This window comes from Meriones unguiculatus, chromosome 2 (genome assembly GCF_030254825.1).
Source record: "Meriones unguiculatus strain TT.TT164.6M chromosome 2, Bangor_MerUng_6.1, whole genome shotgun sequence".
Lineage (NCBI taxonomy): Eukaryota > Metazoa > Chordata > Mammalia > Rodentia > Muridae > Meriones > Meriones unguiculatus.
This window is the reverse complement of record NC_083350.1, coordinates 128,727,670-128,745,758: the sequence shown is the minus strand read 5'-3', so window position 1 is coordinate 128,745,758 and position 18,089 is coordinate 128,727,670. Positions and strand designations below refer to the sequence as shown.

General features: G+C 40.1%; 1 protein-coding gene across 2 annotated transcripts in view; it reads left to right on the top strand.

The window, feature by feature from the left end:
- Positions 1–18,089, top strand: part of Irak3 (interleukin 1 receptor associated kinase 3) — a 62,555-nt gene that overhangs the window by 19,026 nt on the left and 25,440 nt on the right. The window contains exons 2-6 of one of the 2 annotated variants that reach the window (XM_021627422.2): positions 3,330–3,512; positions 8,569–8,672; positions 9,242–9,296; positions 10,758–10,909; positions 16,885–16,949. In XM_021627422.2, coding sequence (XP_021483097.2) covers positions 3,330–3,512; positions 8,569–8,672; positions 9,242–9,296; positions 10,758–10,909; positions 16,885–16,949 — 559 coding nt within the window. The remainder of the gene's footprint in view (positions 1–3,329; positions 3,513–8,568; positions 8,673–9,241; positions 9,297–10,757; positions 10,910–16,884; positions 16,950–18,089) is intronic. The other variant, XM_021627428.2, reaches the window with a different exon arrangement.

Here is an 18,089-nt window from a genome sequence, read left to right as displayed (position 1 = left end):
TACAGACTGTAAATGCCTCCAAGTTGATCGCCTCAGTTACCTGCTCACTCAATATGTGGTCACAAAAGCTGCCACTACCTTTTACTTTATTTGGAAACAAGCTGTCATTTAAACAGTAAGAACATTGAAAGTGTGTGTTAGTCAGGATAGTCTAAGTTATGCTGCAGCAACAAGCATTGAAACCTTGATGCTTTAACACAGCACAACTGTGCTTTTTCCTACGGAGATGAGCACTGAGGGTCCAGTGCCACTGTACTCCACGTGGTGACCCAGCATCCAGGGTGTGTCATTTCTGAGTCACCCCGTGCTGGCATGTGCCTGTACTGGGCCAGGACTGCGGTGAAATTCTGATGAGTTGTACCCGGGATCTTCAGCATTTTGGTAGAATGACATTTGGGTATCCAAAACCTTACAAGACAGTAAAATTCAATCTTCAACGGTAGAGTAGAGAACTGGGAATGTTGGTGAGCAGTGTTGGTACCTGCAAAGTCAACTTTCCCTCAAAGAACAGGGAGGAGCAGCGTTTGTTGCTGTTGTTTTGTTTTTTAACGTCCTCAACTTTGTGGTTTCACTGAGAAGATTGACAAGGATATAAAGCTGACGTAAACTGTGCATTCTGGCAAAGTCTTATAGAAATGGAAAAGTGGGGCAGAGGATACCATATGAAAGCAGAAACACCTGTCTTTTCAATATGATTTCAAACACTCTAAAGGAGAAAGCAACTCCCTAAGACACGAGATTCTGAAACCAATTTTAAAGAGAAGAAAGCTTCATAAGGTTTGTTGTTCTTACCAGCTCTGAGTCCCTGCTAGCTTTTTGAAGAATATCATCAGCAGATGGCGGAATCTTTCAGAGGTGTTGCCCTGTTTGGTGCTGGAGGGCTGATTCCATATTTGAGTGTGGCGGAAGGAGCATACTGAGTTCCAATAACCAGTCAGGGTAGTATGTCAAGATTCACATGATTATTCTTAGGTGGTAACTAACTTCCTCCCACAGTCATATGTATAGGATGCTAACTTTTATAGTCTTTCTTAGAGAAAGAGGCATGGTGGTGTGGTACCATGACCATCCATGATCCCTAAACACCCTGCTTATGTTAGAACTCAATCGGACTGAGCTAACCTGGGGTATTACCACAGGAACAACAAGTAAGTCTGCCCTTCTGTCAGTTGTCCTCTCTTTCCCATCTTTTCTGCTTTACAGGGCACTTTAACATTTTGGAATTGTGTAGTGAGGAGGCACAAATTTTCATCCCATAAATCCTGTTAACTTGGGCACCATAACAACTTACATAGCTTTGGTATCACTTTTTGAGGATTTATACAAGACCCTAAATAAGTTGTATGCACCATTTAGGACAGTGAAGAGCCTAGTATCTCATGGACACATTTTCCTGGTCTTACAGAGATCTCAGCCCTTAGTTACTCAAATGTTCACTATAAAGACAGTATAGAAGAAATATTTAAACATCCTGTTAGCATATTTTATTAATATTATATTTGGGTTTCCTAAACCTCTTTTTCTCATCTCCATCCCACTCCCTTCCAACACCCCAATACCAGGTAGAAGGGAAAGGAGGTTAGTGGGGAGAAGGGGCGTAGTTATCTTTGGTTATTTTCTGCTGGTTGGAGTTTTTGGGTTCCTTGGGGCAAGTCCAAATTCTGTTTCAGGATATCTCCAACTTCTTTTTATCCAACTGCATCAACAGCAACCATGAGCAGCAGGAGGGAGCACCAGCAGCCTTCCTCTTTCTCAGAGCTCCTCATCACTCTGGGCTCTGCCATTTATTCTTTCTCCAGAATCCTCAGATTTAAACTGGCAAACAAACAAACAAACAAAAACCACTCAGAGCCCACACAAGACAAATAGTTTGCTGCTGTGGAAAATCTGAATCAGTCCCATATCCTACACCTCGGATCCAAATAAAAACATATTTATATCCACAACAACAACCAGTGCATATTTACAAATTTATTATATTACAAATGAGTAGTGACCTCGAAGAAGGAGTGAGGAAGAAAAGAATTAACCTAAGTGGTCGGTAAACAGCACCTCAACCAGATGCTGTTTGGCCCAGGGCAGCAAGAGCTATTGTGCTTCAGTTTGGTTTGTGTATTTCTTACAAGAGTGGCTCAGCAATTCTGAAAGTACTTGATGCTTATAGTAAGATGAAATAAATAGAAATGTTGTTAGTAACAAGAGCAGTATCTTACTGTTGAAGAATAAAGCTACAAGTGAGGAACAACAGGGAACCTACAGTATTGGATTCAAACCAAGGGTACCAGAGTAAACATTTGGTTTATAATGTGCATGCATACAGTTTGAGAAATACAGACATTGAACCCAGGCACATGAAAGCATTTGTCGGCTATGCTTGCTTCCGGGGTCTGTAAGTGACAAAGCTTTAATCCTAGCCAGCAACTGGAGCTTAGCTTTGGAACAATTTCTGGTAGAAGAACTACAGGTCTTTGAGCAAGTGAATATAGCTGTGCAGGAAGGGAAAATAAACAAATGAACAGGGAGCACTGTACAGCCAGAAAATAAGGACGTGCTAAAACATATAGGCCTTTCCAGAAGACAAGAGCCCACCTAAATGGACACAGCAAAACAACTTGAGCAATGAAGTAATAATATTAGTAAATTTTTACTCTTTTAGAATAAAATGTCAATGAGTCCTTACTGAAAAACATTAAGAGTTGAGTGAATAGAGAAATAAGAGTGCACACTCTTAATTACAAAAAAAGTACTCTTGATGAATACGGAAGGAAAAAGGAAAAACATCATTATTAAGCAAATATATCACAGCAGTCATAAAGAAGATTCACTGAGCAGTGAAGGAAAAAAAAAAAAAAAAACAAACAAACCCGAGTAGCATCTTCTCCATCAGAGTTAAAAGGATAACTGGTAGTAGAGAGACCAAAGCACTGCAGACAAGCATAAATGGCGATAAGATGTCCTTACCAAATCCCTAGACATTGTATACTGAAGACACACTGTCATGCACTGACCTGAAGGACAAGGAGCCAGAGAGCAGAGCAGACTCAGAAGTGAACAAATGCAATGCAGAAACTCTAGGAGAGGAGATGAATCCGCTAGTGAGACAGCTGGTAGAGCTAGAACAAGGCTAAGTTCCAACTCTTACTAATTCTTTCAAGTTTGTCCTGAGTAGTACTGTGCATATGGGCAGAAGCACAGGAGCATGTAAGAAATAAGTGCAAAGTAAAAGGCTGCAGTTCAAATGACATAAAATGTACAAGGTGGCAAGACAAACCCCAAGTATTTAATAAAGGTCATCTATTCTTGCCTTCTTTCTGTTGCAATTTCTGTAGCGGAGCAACTTTCAAACAGCTGGCTGGATGTTCGTCACATTGAAAAATATGTAGACCAAGGTAAAAGTGGAACAAGAGAATTGCTGTGGTCCTGGGCACAGAAAAACAAGACCATTGGCGACCTTTTACAGGTCCTCCAGAAGATGGGACATCAACGAGCTGTCCATTTAATCATGAACCATGGTAAGCGTGTTCTCATACTGTGGCCCTCTACCCATCCTATGGGACTTCTCTCTAAATAGAAGTAGTGCATTTTCCACACACCTGCCCAGCTATCTGTCAGTGGCTTGTCAACGTAACACTTTCTTGCTTTGTTGTTTAACAATACAATGAATTCCTTTCTACTTTTTTTGTTTTTGTTTTTGAGACCTACCTGAAACTTGCTCTGTAGACCATGCTGGCCTTGAACTCACAGATGTCCACTTGCTTCTCCTTCCTGAGTGCTGGGATTAAAGGCGTGTCCCACCTCCCTGGCAGCTAAAGGGTTCTAACATTTCATTTATCAATTAAAAGCATAAACTTTTTGTCTAAAGCTCAGAATAAGAACAATAATATTTAAATAAAAATATATCTAATGTTATTTTTCATTTAATTATATTTTCAAAAGATAGCAACAACATTGGCTCTCTCACTTATAAACAATAATATAACTAGGCCTTCTCTGAATGTAAATAATACCTCCAGAATAAAGTTGTGATTCTCCTTTGTAGGCACAGCCTTTAATTATGCCTTACTTATCTGCCATTCACTCTAGTTTGTCTTGTCTGTCTGTCTGTCTGTTTTTCTCATGTTGCAGTCATGCTGTGGTACAAGTGTGGAAGTCAGAGGATAACTTTTAGGCGTTGGTTCTGTTGTTTCTGCTGTACTCCGTATTTCAGGCTAGCTAGTATGTGAACTTCCAGAAGGATGATTCTCATGTCTTCACCTCCCTTCTACCTTCATATAATCTTGGGGATGGGGAGGGTTGCACATCTGATCATTTTCAGGAACTTCCTAAAACATCTGAGTTGTTTACTTCCTGCATCTTTTTGTTGTTGTTTTGCTTTGTTTTCTTGAGATAGGGTTTCCATATGTAGCCCTGGTTGTCCCAGAGCTTGTTCTGAAGACCAGGCTGGCCTCGAACTCAGAGTTGTATCTACCTCCATCTGCCTCCCAAATGCTGTGATTAAAGGCATATGTCACCATTACTGTATACTTCCAGCATCTTAAGAAGGCTTTATTTTAGGGCTTTCTGTGTCATAATAAGCTTCAGAGGAAACTGCTACATAATAATTGATAATCATTTTGACCTTTTGTACGTGATTTCTTCACTTGTACAATGGGGTACTTCAGTCTGAAGCTGAAGAAATGAAAAATAGTGAGTCTCTAAGAAATGTAAATGCATTGCGTTTTCGTTATCTGAGCCATTTCTAGCCATGGAAACCATCTGTATGGCTTGCTCCTCTCAGTACCAACCTGTACCAACTTAACAGGGTACATGGATAGTCAGTGTTCTAGAATAGGTTCCAGCGGTGCATTTTCACCATCTATGTTGTTGCATAGCAAAGAATGAGAAGGGTTGTAAGTACCCAAAATTCTCCATTCTTAGTCATCTCTTAATCTGTTGCACACATACGCAGTTTATTTCAGTTTCAAAAACATAGCATTAGCAGACTCGTAGGAAGCAATTATTTTACTGCCCCAGTGCAAGAGGTAGGTAAATATGGGAGGAAGATGATAACATCTTACTTGAGGACTTCACTAAGTGACATAGCATTGGTTAATTGTAACTTACTGAGTTGATAATTTAATCAAATCATCATGTTGAAAAAGTCAATTGAGTGTTGTTAAAAGTGTAATGCAGGGGTGTGTTGGGTTCGTGTCACTGAGCAGGTGTGTCCTGTGGAAGCCAGTCACTGACTTAGGAGGCAGAGCTCTGACTGAAAGTTCATCAGAAGATCCAGTCTCCGTGTGCTGCTATCACAGACAGGAATGCAGTTACACACATAATCTCTTTTTGCCCACCTTTTAAATCTTCACTCTTTCTGGTGAGATACTTTTAATTCTAGAGGTATGTTCCACCTTTCTTATTTGAACCTCTAGACATTGCTTAGATTCGAATTGTCTTTCCATTCTCAAGGAGGAAGGTCCAGAGGTTTTCCCCCAGGAACTAATCCTCCAGGATTCTGTTCCTAGGTGGCTTTATAACCCCCATAAAGCAATTCTACCAAGATACAGAAAAACCAACCCTTCCAAGGAACCTTTTGTTTGCTGTAATATTTCCAGCATGCAGATGAATACACACTGTATTTTGTCCTTATATTTTAATGACAAGTAGGGTTGTTTTTTTTTTTTTTTCTGGATTTGCTTTGTGTATGTGTACATGTAGGTATAAGTGTGTGTGTGTGTGTGTGTGTGTGTGTGTGTGTGTGTGTGTGTGTAGGTCAGAGGGCATTCATCAGGAGTCTTAAACCTTATTTCTCAGTCTCTCATTGGTCTGGAGATCATCTCAGGCAAGGCTGAAGGGCTAGCAAGCCCCAGGCATCTGCTTGGCTCCTCCGCCATCTTGGGCGTTATCAGCATGCCTACTGTGCCTGGCTATTTGGTTTCTTGTCTGTTTTGGTTTTATTTTCTTCAGTGGGTTCTTGAGATTGAATTTAGATCCTCATACTTTATAAGCTGAGCTATCTCCCCAAATCATTGTTTTCCTCTTTTAGTTTTTAAAAAGCTTTGATACACACTATACAGCTTTTTACTTGCTTCTTAGAGAAACTACTTTAAAGCTATCATTTTCTGGCACTGAAATATTATTTTTGTTTTCTTTAATAACAAAAGGATGATGAAATTTGATTCTTTTATAGCTTCCAGGCTTGAAATGTTGTATCTGACAATACATGATTTAGAGTGTGTGTTGGCTCTTTATCTCTGTTGGCTCTGCTGGCTAGAACTTTGGATGAAATTATAAGCAGAACTAGGATGACCAAGCAGCCCCATTCTGTTCCTGACCTTAAGGGGGAAACATTCTGTCTTTTAAATTCTTGTTCATCTCCTAATCTTTTGCAAATGCACAGTTTATTCAGTTTTGAACACATAGCAGTAGCAGATTTGTAAGAAACAATTATTTTACTGCCCTAGTGCAGGAGGTAGGTAAATCTGAGATGAACCATTGATTATGATGTTAACTATGTGTTTTTCATAGATACCTTATATCAGACTGAGGAAACTCCCTTCTGTTTCTAGGGGGTTTTATTTCGTTTTATCATGATAGGGTATTGAATTTTGTCTATTTTTTACAGTCTTGAGGTGAGCATGTACTTTTGCATCTCTGATTTTATTGAGGTGCTGTGTTGCATTAATTGACTTACATTTTTAAGCAAATCTTGGATTTCTGGGATAAATCCCACCTGGTTGTGGCATACTTTGCATATTTGTAGATTTGGTTTGGTCGTGTTTTGTTGTGTCTGCACTTTGCTGTGCTTGTCTGACATTGGTATCAAAATAATGCTGGCTTCATTAAATGAACCAGGAGTTGTTCTCTCTCCTTCCGCAGTTGAGGAATCTACAGGGTTTGTGCTAAACTGTGTGTGCTTGGTGGAATTAACTAATGCAGTTATATGGACCAGACCTTTTCTGTCTGGGAGGTTAGAAAACACTAATTGCTTTTTTAACTTATTTTAGGTCCATTCAGATTATCCTTTGAATTAATTTTAGTAGACAGAATCTTAGGAATCTGCTCATATCATTTGACTTATCTAATTTCTTATGAATTATATTGTCTTGATAGCATAATATTGCTTTATAGCACTAATGACTAAAATCGTAAAATCAGTAATGATTGCTCTTCTTTTGTTCTTAATTTTAGTAATTTGAGCCTCTCTCCTTTCTTACCCCCTCTATTCCCTCTTTCCTTCCTTCTTTCCTTCCTTCCTTTCTTTCTTCCTTCCTTTCTTCTATTTTCATCCTATCCGAACTATTGTCAGCTTTGACGATCTTTTCAAAGAGCCAGCCTTGTTTTCTATGAATTTCCTTTTGAAAGTTCTCTATTTCTACTCTGACGTGAATTCTTCCCATTTGCTTTTGTTTACTTTGCCATTTTAAAAACACAGTTTCCTAAAATGAAAATGACAAAATTTTCCTAAAACAACTGATTTCAGCTAGTTCTCCCTTCAAGGTAGAACTTTACAGTTACAGGCTTTCCTCTCAACCATGCTTTGTGCTACCTACTTTAAGTTTTAATTATTTTTTGAATTATTGATCATCTCAAAGTATTTTTCTACTTTACTTTCTGCCATTGTCTTTTACTCATTAGTCATGATTTTTAATATTCCAGTTTCTGTGAGATTTTCAAGTTTCTCTTTACAGCTGATTTCTACTTTAATTTCTCAGGGGTCAGAAAATGTACTTTGTGTGATTCAAACCATCTAAGTATATCAAGGTTCATTTTATTGTCCAACATATATATGGTCTGTTTTGGATAATCCTCTGGAGGAGGATGTGTGTGTTTTCTGTGTTTAGAAAGAAAGTTCTGTAGATATCAAATAGGACCAGTTGCTTTGTAATATTTGAAAAATATTTGAGAGTTTTGAAAAGTTAGTTGATGATGTTTGTTGCTAGTTTTGTAAACAAATAATTTGATAAACACTAGAAAATAAGAGTAACTAGACCAGAAAAAATAAGAAAATTCTAAAGGTTGAATCTAAATGTTAGAAAACACAACAAAGACAAAGGTGTTTTAATCTATTGTGAGAAGGTACATAGAGAACCCCAGTTCTGGCAGAATTCTAAAAAGTAAAATTATAGCTTATGTTTGGATAGGGGTGTGAGTATTGGTGATTGTTTGTGTGTGTGTGTGTGTGCGTGCGTGCGCACAAATCTCTGATACTTTATTGTAAAAAGAGTAAAAAACAATAAACCAATCCAGGGGAGTATAATCTCAGACCCTCAACATTTTAAGTATCTGTAGAACATAGCAAAAGCATCACATTTTACTTTCAGTTTTGTGTCTCATACTTTAACATTTTTTAATGATAACTAAGGCACTTGAATGTGGCCAGTTGCATATTAAATGAATGCAGGTATGTTTTCGTACTTCACCATCAGAAAATGTTTCACGGCTGTGAACTTATTTATTTATTACAGTTGAATGAAGGTAATAGAAATGAGCATTGCTAATGACATATTTATTTTCATGGTCTCAGGACAAGTGAACATTTTGGGACAGAAACATTTCTCTACCCAGCTCCCTTTACTTCTCTTTCAGGAGTAATCGTCAATCCTTCAAAGACACATCAGCAGGAGCCTCGGTTTCCCAATGTATCACCCAATGCAGAGCACGTGTGCAGACAAAACGACCCTGGACCTCTGGTGCAGATACTTTCACAAAGATTTGAACTCTCTGGCCCAAAAATGCTGGACAGGCAGGCAGCATTTGAAAGCTAGAAGTGCTTTGCCTGTCGCTGTGTCTGTTTTTAGTTGAGGTCTGAAATCTGAGGAGTAAGCATTCTCTGCTTCCAAGATCTACCAGAGCTTTTGAGCTACGAAGATCCTAGGACTTACTTATCTTAACTCCGCTTTTCCCTTCTCCAGTTGGTGTTTTAGGGTGTTGCTAGTTTATATCACAACAAATCATCAGTGACCGGTTTTGTTTTTGTTTCTGTTGTCACTGTTTTTGTTTTGTTTTTTGTTTTTTTGAGAGCATTACAATCCATTTAAAACTGGCAATAACAGAATTGATGGTTTGCTGTTCTCTGTAGACATGGAAGCCATGTCTATAAGGAAATGAATACTATTGAATATAGTGAGATAACTTAGCTTTGCTCTGGCTTTCTGCTCTGTTGCATAATACAGTCTCATGGAAGCTATAGATTTCTGTTAAGGCTCTTCTCTTTCTAGACTTATAAATGCAATTTCTTACTATATATTTCATCTTTCAGGAACCAGTCAATGTCACAGTGGATAATGTTCTTGTTCCTAAAGATAATGAAAAAGGTAAAAAATAAAAAAGGCAATAATTACATTACAATTTAATGAAATCACACTTTCATGTGAGCGAGTTTGCAGGGGAAAATAATGAATAACCATACTGTTTATATTGTTTAATTCCAATTTAATATAACATTTTCATAGCCATGAAATGTTTTAAATTTTGATAGATACTTGTAATTGTAGTGGGTGACGTAGTAGTAATATACGGGTCCATTGGCTGAAATTGTCCTTATAAAACACAACAACACTCGTGCGTCAATTAAAGGAAAATAAGAAATGAATTTGTCACATGGATCTTCTGAAACAGAAGAGGAGGGGGAAGAGGAGAAAGGGGAAAATCGTCACCAGCATAATCATAATTATTGTCGTCATCATCATCATATCATCATCATCATCATGATCCATGGTGCTAATGAAAAACATAGAGGATTTTCACATGGAAGGAGTTTGTTGGCATAATTTGCTTGTTTTGTATGCCATAAAAAAAACATTTAAAAATTTGTGTTGAGTTTTGCGTAGCTTCAGAAGTTGTCATAGATGCACCTTTTGAGATAATAAGGTAATGCTGAAGGTCACTATGAAAATCCATTTGTATTTCATGTTAGCTTCCTTACTTTCTTAGTAGGAAAAATGTTTTAGTTCCACCTGGGAGTCATTCTGATTTAAAGCGTACTTTAGAGTACTTAAAGTCATTTCCACCAAGACTCACGATTCTCCGGGTGAGTGAGAGTCAGGGAAGTCGGGCGAGGGTTAAGTCTTTGGCACTGATCTCTAAAGTAAACGGTGAGTGTTTTTAGAGGGATGTTTGTAGAAACATGGTTAAAACTGAGCCATGCTTTTTATGTTTTTTTTCATCCCTTGTAGTGCTGGAGAGTAGAACATCTGGGGTGCTCAGCCAGCTCTCTGCTGTAGAGTCGCCTCTGTGGGCCTTCTCAGCTTTTCAGATCTGCATTTGGTTATCTGTAAATATCTTCACTCAGCACCTACTTTAGGTTATCTTTTCTGAGGTGAAGTGTCTTCATTTACTCTGAGGAAATCAGCTAGGCGGTTAGAGGCTTTGGCGCCTCAGAGCTTCTCTATCAACAATGCTTGGGAAACACTGCTTAGTCATCTCAAGAGAAATCCTGGACAGGCAGGCAGCATTTTGACAGAAGGTCAAATGTAAGGCCTTGACCTCAGGACAAATAGATTCCTAGAATCATGGCTTCTTTGGTTAAGCTCTTTGGAGATAAAGATCATGCTGCTGTTCACCCATCTAAAAAGCCCCGTGGTGTGTGGAAGGGTGAGAGCCAGACCCACAAAAAGGCCCAGAAGACACGTGGTGGGACTCTCTATGGGCTCCCGGATTTGCTCTCTGGCCTCCTACTCTGATGTGCATTCAGTACAGACATCCTACTTGGAACAGTGACATTGACTCTCAGAAGCAAAGAGAAGGCTCATTGTCTCCCTTTCTTCCCTCCTAAGGAATACCGCATAAACCGCCCATCAACTTCCAGAATGTCCTAGAAGCAACCCAGCGTTTCCATAAAGACTTCCTAATTGGAGAAGGGGAGATATTTGAAGTCTACAGAGCGGAGATTCAAAACCAAACATACGCTGTTAAATTATTTAAGCAGGTATGGAAAGAATCGCTATCGTCGACATCAGTTCCACTCGTTTACTCCTATTTCATATTAAAATGTGTCTTTTTGAAAAAAAATCAGCATTGTTAGAAGGGATATTTGAAAAGAAGAAAATGGGATCTCTGACCTTAGGATGGGGGTGAGGCTAAGAAACGACTAAACCACAAACGCCTGTCCTGAAAAGGATGTGGTGTGTAAGATAAAAATCTCTCCCGCACCCAGATGTGTTGCATGGGTAACACGTTTTTAAAAGCAGTTCATGACCCCAGGAACTTGAATGAAAATCAGATTGGCTGGGCGGTGGTAGCGCATGCGCTCTAATGTCTACACTAGGGCTCCAGAGGAAGGCAGATCTCTGTGAGTGTAAAGCTAGCATGGTCTACCAAGAGATTTCTAGGCAAGCTAAGGCTACGCACTGTGACCTTATAAATTAAAAAAAAAAAAAAAAAAAAAGGCTGAGAAATTGCACGGGCGCTTATTCAGAGCATCATCCTCTGCAAGTCCCGTAGCTGTGTTACGGGGGGAGCACGAAGTCCGGTTGAATGGACGCTTTTTTATCAGAGCTCAGGAAGGTGAGGAAGGAGAGGGAGAGGCTTCGAGTAGGATGCGTCAGGTTTTTCATCACGGTGACAGATGCCTGGGAGAGTCAACTTGAAGCAGGAAAGGCTTATTTTGGCTACAGTCGAGGGGTTTCAGTCCGTGTTCGGTGGGTGACCCTGTGCGCTGGCCTGTGGTGAGACAGAGCATTATAGTAGGACTTGGTAGAGTACAGCTGCTCAGCTCATGGTGGCCAAGAATCGGAGAGGGCAGCACCTGGGCGCATCCTTCTAGAACACAGGCCCAGTGATTTAACCTGCTTTAAAAAACATAGAAAGAAAGGGAAGGAAGAAGGGAGGATGTGTGTGTGTGTGTGTGTATGTTATGTATGATGTGTGTCTATATGTGTGTGTGATGTGGTGTGTGTGAGTGTGTGTGTGTTCTGGAGCTGGAGTGGCAGGCAGTTGCGAGCCTCCCAACAGACATGGACATTGGAAATTGAATTTAGGTCCTCTACAGGAGCAGTATGTGCTCCTCACTGTGACCTACCTCTCCAGCCCCCATTATCCTATGTTTAACCACTTTCCAATAATGCTGTGATAGTGACTTTATGACGAGCTTAATGCATACATTGTGTCTGAGCTCCCAAGATCTAACTCCTTCCCAAATGGCCTGTTTATGAACATGGCCCCACTTAGGAACCAAGACTCCAGCAAGGGCCTTTATAGGGTGCACTTGGTATGTAAATCCTACTGAAGCAACGGAGCAATGGCGAGAACAGAAGACAAGAAGGCAGCAGAGAGAATACAGCCAGTTTGAAAACTAAGCTCAAAAGTCAGAAGGGCATGAAAGAAGTGCCCTTCATTTTCTTCACTGGTAGTCAGCAACCAAGAACTGTCCATGAAACTCCTGTGAAGTGGACCTACTCTGTTCTCGGGAGTTCATGGTTTTTCAGGGGAAATACCCAACTCAGTAAAAGATTAAACTACTGATGCAGAAGGTCATCATCTTCTTCTTCCTTCTCTTCTTCCTCTTCCTTTTCCTCTTCCTCTTCTTCTTCTTCTTCTTCTTCTTCTTCTTCTTCTTCTTCTTCTTCTTCTTCTTCCTATTCTTCTCCTTCTTCTTCTCCTTTTTCTTCTTGTTTTTTTGTTTATTTATTTATTTATTTGAGACAAGGTTTCTCTGTGTAGCCTTGGCTGTCCTGGAATTCACTCTGTAGACCAGGCTGGCCTTGATCTTATAGAGATCCTCCCTCCTGCCTCTGCCTCCTGAGCACTAGGATTAAAGGCATGTACCACCATCACTGGCTAAATAGAAGTACTTTAACAGAGGCTTGTACAAAAGGCCTGAGGAGCATTTGACACCCAAAGGACAGGACAAGCTAGAACCCAGAAGAGTACCCAGCAGAGAGCACCCTCTCAATAAACACTCCCCAGGAACAAATGGAAACTGGATGAGAGGAAGTGACCTTTCCTCTGGATTGAAGAGGTTATTTTGGCAGCCAGTGAAGAAAGGGAAGTCCACACAATGGGGAAACAGAGGCAGGATTTCCCTTGTGGGTAGCAATTCATTTGGGGGACTATGGGGATGGGGAGATAGTGACAAACTATAATCCAGAAAAGATGAGCCCAAGCCTGATGAAGTAGGTGAGTGAAAGGGTTAGATGCGTGTTTAAAATACAGCTTTGACTAGAGGGTAGGCGGACTAGAGGCTAGCAGGAGGGTTGGCAAAGGACTGGAAGAAGACAGTCTAGATAGAGGGATTCTGCAGTGAAAACTATCAAGCAAGTGGAGCTTAAGCTGGTGCTACCAATTATGCTTGTGGTAGAATCACCCAGGAAACTAAATGTCCATTTCAGGCAAAGGAGAGGGGAGGAGGGGGAACCTTAGCAGCTGGTTGAGTCAGAGTGATGGTGGAGGCGGCAGGTACGAATATTTTGTAAAATGTCTTTAGGTGTCAGACACCAATAGTAAAATTTTTGAGATTATAATATAGTTATATCATTTCTGCCTTCCCTTTCCTCCTTTCAAACCCTTTCATGTGCCCCCTCTTTCAAATACATGTTTTTCTTTAATTGTTGTTACATATATATGTGTATATATGATAAACACATACGCATATGTAAATACATCATATAATATAATCTATAAAATATTATTATATGTATATCCTATATAAACATGCATTATAAAATATATAAATCCCAAATACATAAATACAACCAATTTACTCTGTATAATGTTTCTTGTGTACATGTTTTCAGGCCTGACCCTTTGGTATTGGGTAACCAATTGGTGTAGTCTTTCCTGGGGAAGTCTATTTCCTCAACTCTCAGCATTCCTTGCCTGTGGTTCTTTGTTTGATTGAGGTGTCCTGGGCTCCCATCCCTGCTTGTCTATTGTTTTCCTTGTTCAGCTTGTGTGTAGACAGTCATGTTGGTGAGGCTTTGCGGGTATAGCTTCTGACGTTTCTAGGAAACACAGGCTCCAACTCTTTTATCCTCTGGCTCCTGCAATATTTTCTCCTCCTCTTCTACCATGTCCCCTGAGCATTAATTGCTTTGTAGCTGTATCCATGGGAACTGGGCCCTGCATTTTGACTGCTCATGTTTTTCTGTTATGGTCTCCATCTGTTGGGGGAAAAAAGTTTCCTTGAAGAGGTATGAGAACTATACTTAGCTCTGACTAATGGAGACATGTTTAGAATGTAGTCAGGGATTATACTGGTTTGGTAAAGTGGTGGCTGTAGGTTCTTTTCCAAGATTCACGACTTTACTAGCCCTGAGTAGTTGGCTAGGTTTCCAGTACAGGCATGATTTCTCTCTTGTTGAACAAGTCTTAAGTTCAATTAGAGAGCTGTTGGTTACTACCAAGGTATACATTCATTAGCATGCCCTTACGATTATTGGGTCATTCTAGTCATTGTTGAGACACAAAACATTTTTGTAAACATCTCCAACATGTAACTGATGTTGAGAAGTATCACTTAAGCTGAGGCAAAGTCACTGGGGAAGGCAAGAGAGAATACGATGAAATGGACCAAACCTAGTCACCAGTGGACAGGATTGGGAAGTCCAGAAAGGATGGACTCTAAGCGATTCCTGCTTGTACCTAATGTTACAGAGTCTTTTGTGTAATTATTAAGTGAGTTCTTCGTGTCCTTAAATTGAAATTTGTATCAACAATCTTATACAGACACACTGAGATTCCTGAGATCAACCATCTACTAGAGAAAATTGGATCGTAAAACAAGACATTAGAATATTGTTCCTTGAGACCAACTGAAACCAGTTTTTTAACCGTCAGTGAGTCACTGGCCCCATTGGCATACTTTTTCAATGGTTGAACCCTAAAGCCACCTCCCCAGAGGGTTTCTCCATTCTTCTCTCTGTAGCTGCTACCGGATTGTCAGAATTTTCATTGCTGACTTTGGAATGGCCTGCTCTTGCCTCTAGGTCTTCTTTTTCTCCTTTTTTTTTTTTTTTTTTTTTTTACTGCATATTCCCCTCCAGCCTAGCTTTGGTGACCTGACACAGCTACGTCGTCATTACCTCATTTCACTGCAGTGATTTCTTCATCTGCTTTTCCCACTGAGGTAGCTGAGTAAGTTTCTCAGTTATTTCTTTGTGTGTCCCAGAGCCTTACTACAGAGCTCTTTAGTACTTGATCGTGGATGGTTTGAGTGGTTTAGAGGAAGACCATACAGGTCATTTTTAAGAACTGAGCTGCACAAAGTCTTGCTGACAGGGTCCCACCCTACAGTACAGCTCCCTCTGAAGACGGCAAGTGGAAGTGCAGGACTTTGCCCCCTTCCCCTTTTTCCCTTTTCTTTTTTTCTTTCCCTCCGCCCTTCCTCCCTTTTTTTAACCCAACTCACATAGGCCAGTGGAAGACACGAAAACTGAGGCCCCTTAATGAAGTAATCACATACTTCTCTTAAGGAATGCAACTTGAAACATTGAGACAATGCTTTTAATCATGTTTCTCAAAGAAGGAGAAGTGGAGAATTTTACCAGATTGTCAGGTCTGTGCTGCTCAACTCTCCTGCACCTCCGCTCACCTAGACAGCATGTTACGATGGCTGATTCGGGGTCCGCAGGTCAGGGCAGCAGCCCAGCCGCAGGGTTGGTGTTTCTCCGCCACTCCCAGCCCAGACGAAGTCTTTTGTTCATAAACCACATTCAAGCAAAAGGTTTGCAGAGATATAGACAGGAACCCGGTGGCTTACCAGATTTAAAGCAAAACAACGCACTCTCCTGCAAAAAAATAAATAAACAAACAAACAACAACAAAAAAAAAAAAAACAAAAAAAACTTGTTGCTGATAAAAAGTGAGAAACAGTAAGTACAAGGGAGGGACCTCTTCTTCCTGGATAGAGAATTGCAAATTGTAGGTTGCAATGGAGTGGTCCTTGGAAACGGTTAGTGAGCGGGGCTCGTTATTTTTAATTCAGCTTGAACAGTGATGCCCAGAATTCCCCTTGGATTTCGATGACAATAGAGTTCTGAACGCTTCATTTTCTAGCAAGTTCAAAAGAGGACCTTATCACTAGCAACATCGGAATGCAGTTCGTGGTGGAAGGAAGGAACTTTAAATCCAGAATGTACAAACAACAGTGAAGACACCAAGGACGTGCTATCTCCTGTCCAAGGGCTCAACACAACATTGTTGAAGTTATTAGTTTTTTCACCATCTGTGTGCCTAGATCTTGGCTAGTTTCTATTATTATTATTATTATTATTATTATTATTAGACAGGGTCTTACTTTGTAGACCCAGGCTGGCCTCAAACTTAGAGACATACCTGCCTCCTGAACAGTGAGATTAAAGCCCTGCACCACTTGTCTAGATGTGAAACCTTATAGTAAGAAGTTACAATTTCCTTTGCATAGTAGGGGCACCTTTTCAAAGTTCATGCAAAAATAAATTTGAATGGACATATGCAAATGAGCCAACTCATAAATGCCATAACAGTAGAAGTTTGCAAAGAACACAGGTAACATAAGATTTGTGTGTGCATGTGTGTGTGTGTGTGTGTGTGTGTGTGTGTGTGTGAAAGAGAGAGAGAGAGATAGAGAGATAGAGAGATCAGTGAGGAGTTTCTATCAGTGTGGAACTTTCTGCGAATGCATAATATTTTGGATTTATGTAAATGTGTGAAACTAGTGAGTTTGGATATGGCATTTGCAACATGGCGGATTGCAGAAAACCCTTCAATTCAGTCGTAATGGTTGTAAGTCTTGTTTGGGAGTGAAACTGTATTTTTTCTTTTTTTTTTGGAAATCTGAGGAATTCTAAGGATTCCTGGGGGGTGATTGCAGGGAGTATAGATCAACTCTATGTCAAAAAGGGAAACTCTCCCTAGGTAAAGACACTCAGAAGGAGAGAGTTGTCTCTTAAATTGTTTCCTTTTTCTTTCTTGTATGACATTTAGGAGAAAAACATGCAGTTTAAGAAGCACTGGAAGAGATTTTTATCAGAACTGGAAGTTTTACTCCTGTGAGTATGCATTTTGTTCCTCTTGGCTCTTAGAGCACAGTGTTTGGTATGGCTGGCATTTAATCAGTGTGGGTTGGATGTCAGAACACTGGGTACACTTTTGACATCTTCTTTGGTGTATTCCTTAAAATAAAACTGAAAAGAAGGGCACTTCCATGATTCACTTGGACATATTGAAACGAGAAATTGTCAGAGGGAAGTAGGTTCAGCCATGTGTGACCAGCACGGTTGAATAGTAACTCTTAGCAGCACATGCGTTCCCCTTCCCTTCCTTAAAGATGATTCAGTTGGGAGACTGTTTCATCAGAGTGGCTCTTCAGAAAGAGAGTTTTAGACAAAGAAATTAAGGGTTTTTGATGTGCGTGTGGTGTCCCTGGGAAGCCATGCATGGTTCTGGGAGTCCTGGGAGACAAGTGTAAACGGCTCTGTTTTTATATAATTTCACATGTGCAGCTGCTGTGGAGCTCATCACCCTTCACAAACAGGACATTCTTTTTTTCTGGTGTTTTATGTGAGGTCGGGGTGGGGAGAAAAGTAGGGAGGGAAGCATTGTGCCACACCCAGTCCCTTTTATAGCCAGGGCCAGAGACCAGGAAATTAGAAGCTAATATTAATGGCCAATAAAATATGTTCAATCCAGAAATCGTAATAATAGATTTTTACATTCAAGTTTTACCTGTTTGTTTACAAAGGGGAGATTCAGACATTTCAACAGCTGAGAAAAGGTAAACTTAGGAAGTGTTCTCTCATCTACCCAGCTGATTTTTGTCCCAGCCAGCTTACCCTCACACTCACATTTCAGTAGCCTGGCAAACGGTTCAGTCTGCTGCTGGCTGTCATGCTGGAGTCTAGGCTTCACCGTACCTTTCTTCTGTTGAGAGGTTTAAAGCTCTAACATTCCTTTACTCGAGAATGCAGTAACAGCCCTGCCATCTCAAAAAAGAAAAAAAAAATCATTTCCAAGGCCAATGTTGAAGAAATTTTACTTTAGAACCTGTATGGTGTCAGACCTTTTGTTTAAGTTTCTGAAGCATCAATCAAGTCAATTTTTACATGTGATGTAAGACAAATCCAGATCCATTCTTTCCCCAGTATCACTCATTGAAGAGATTTTTTCCCCCTTTGTGTGTTTTCACCTTC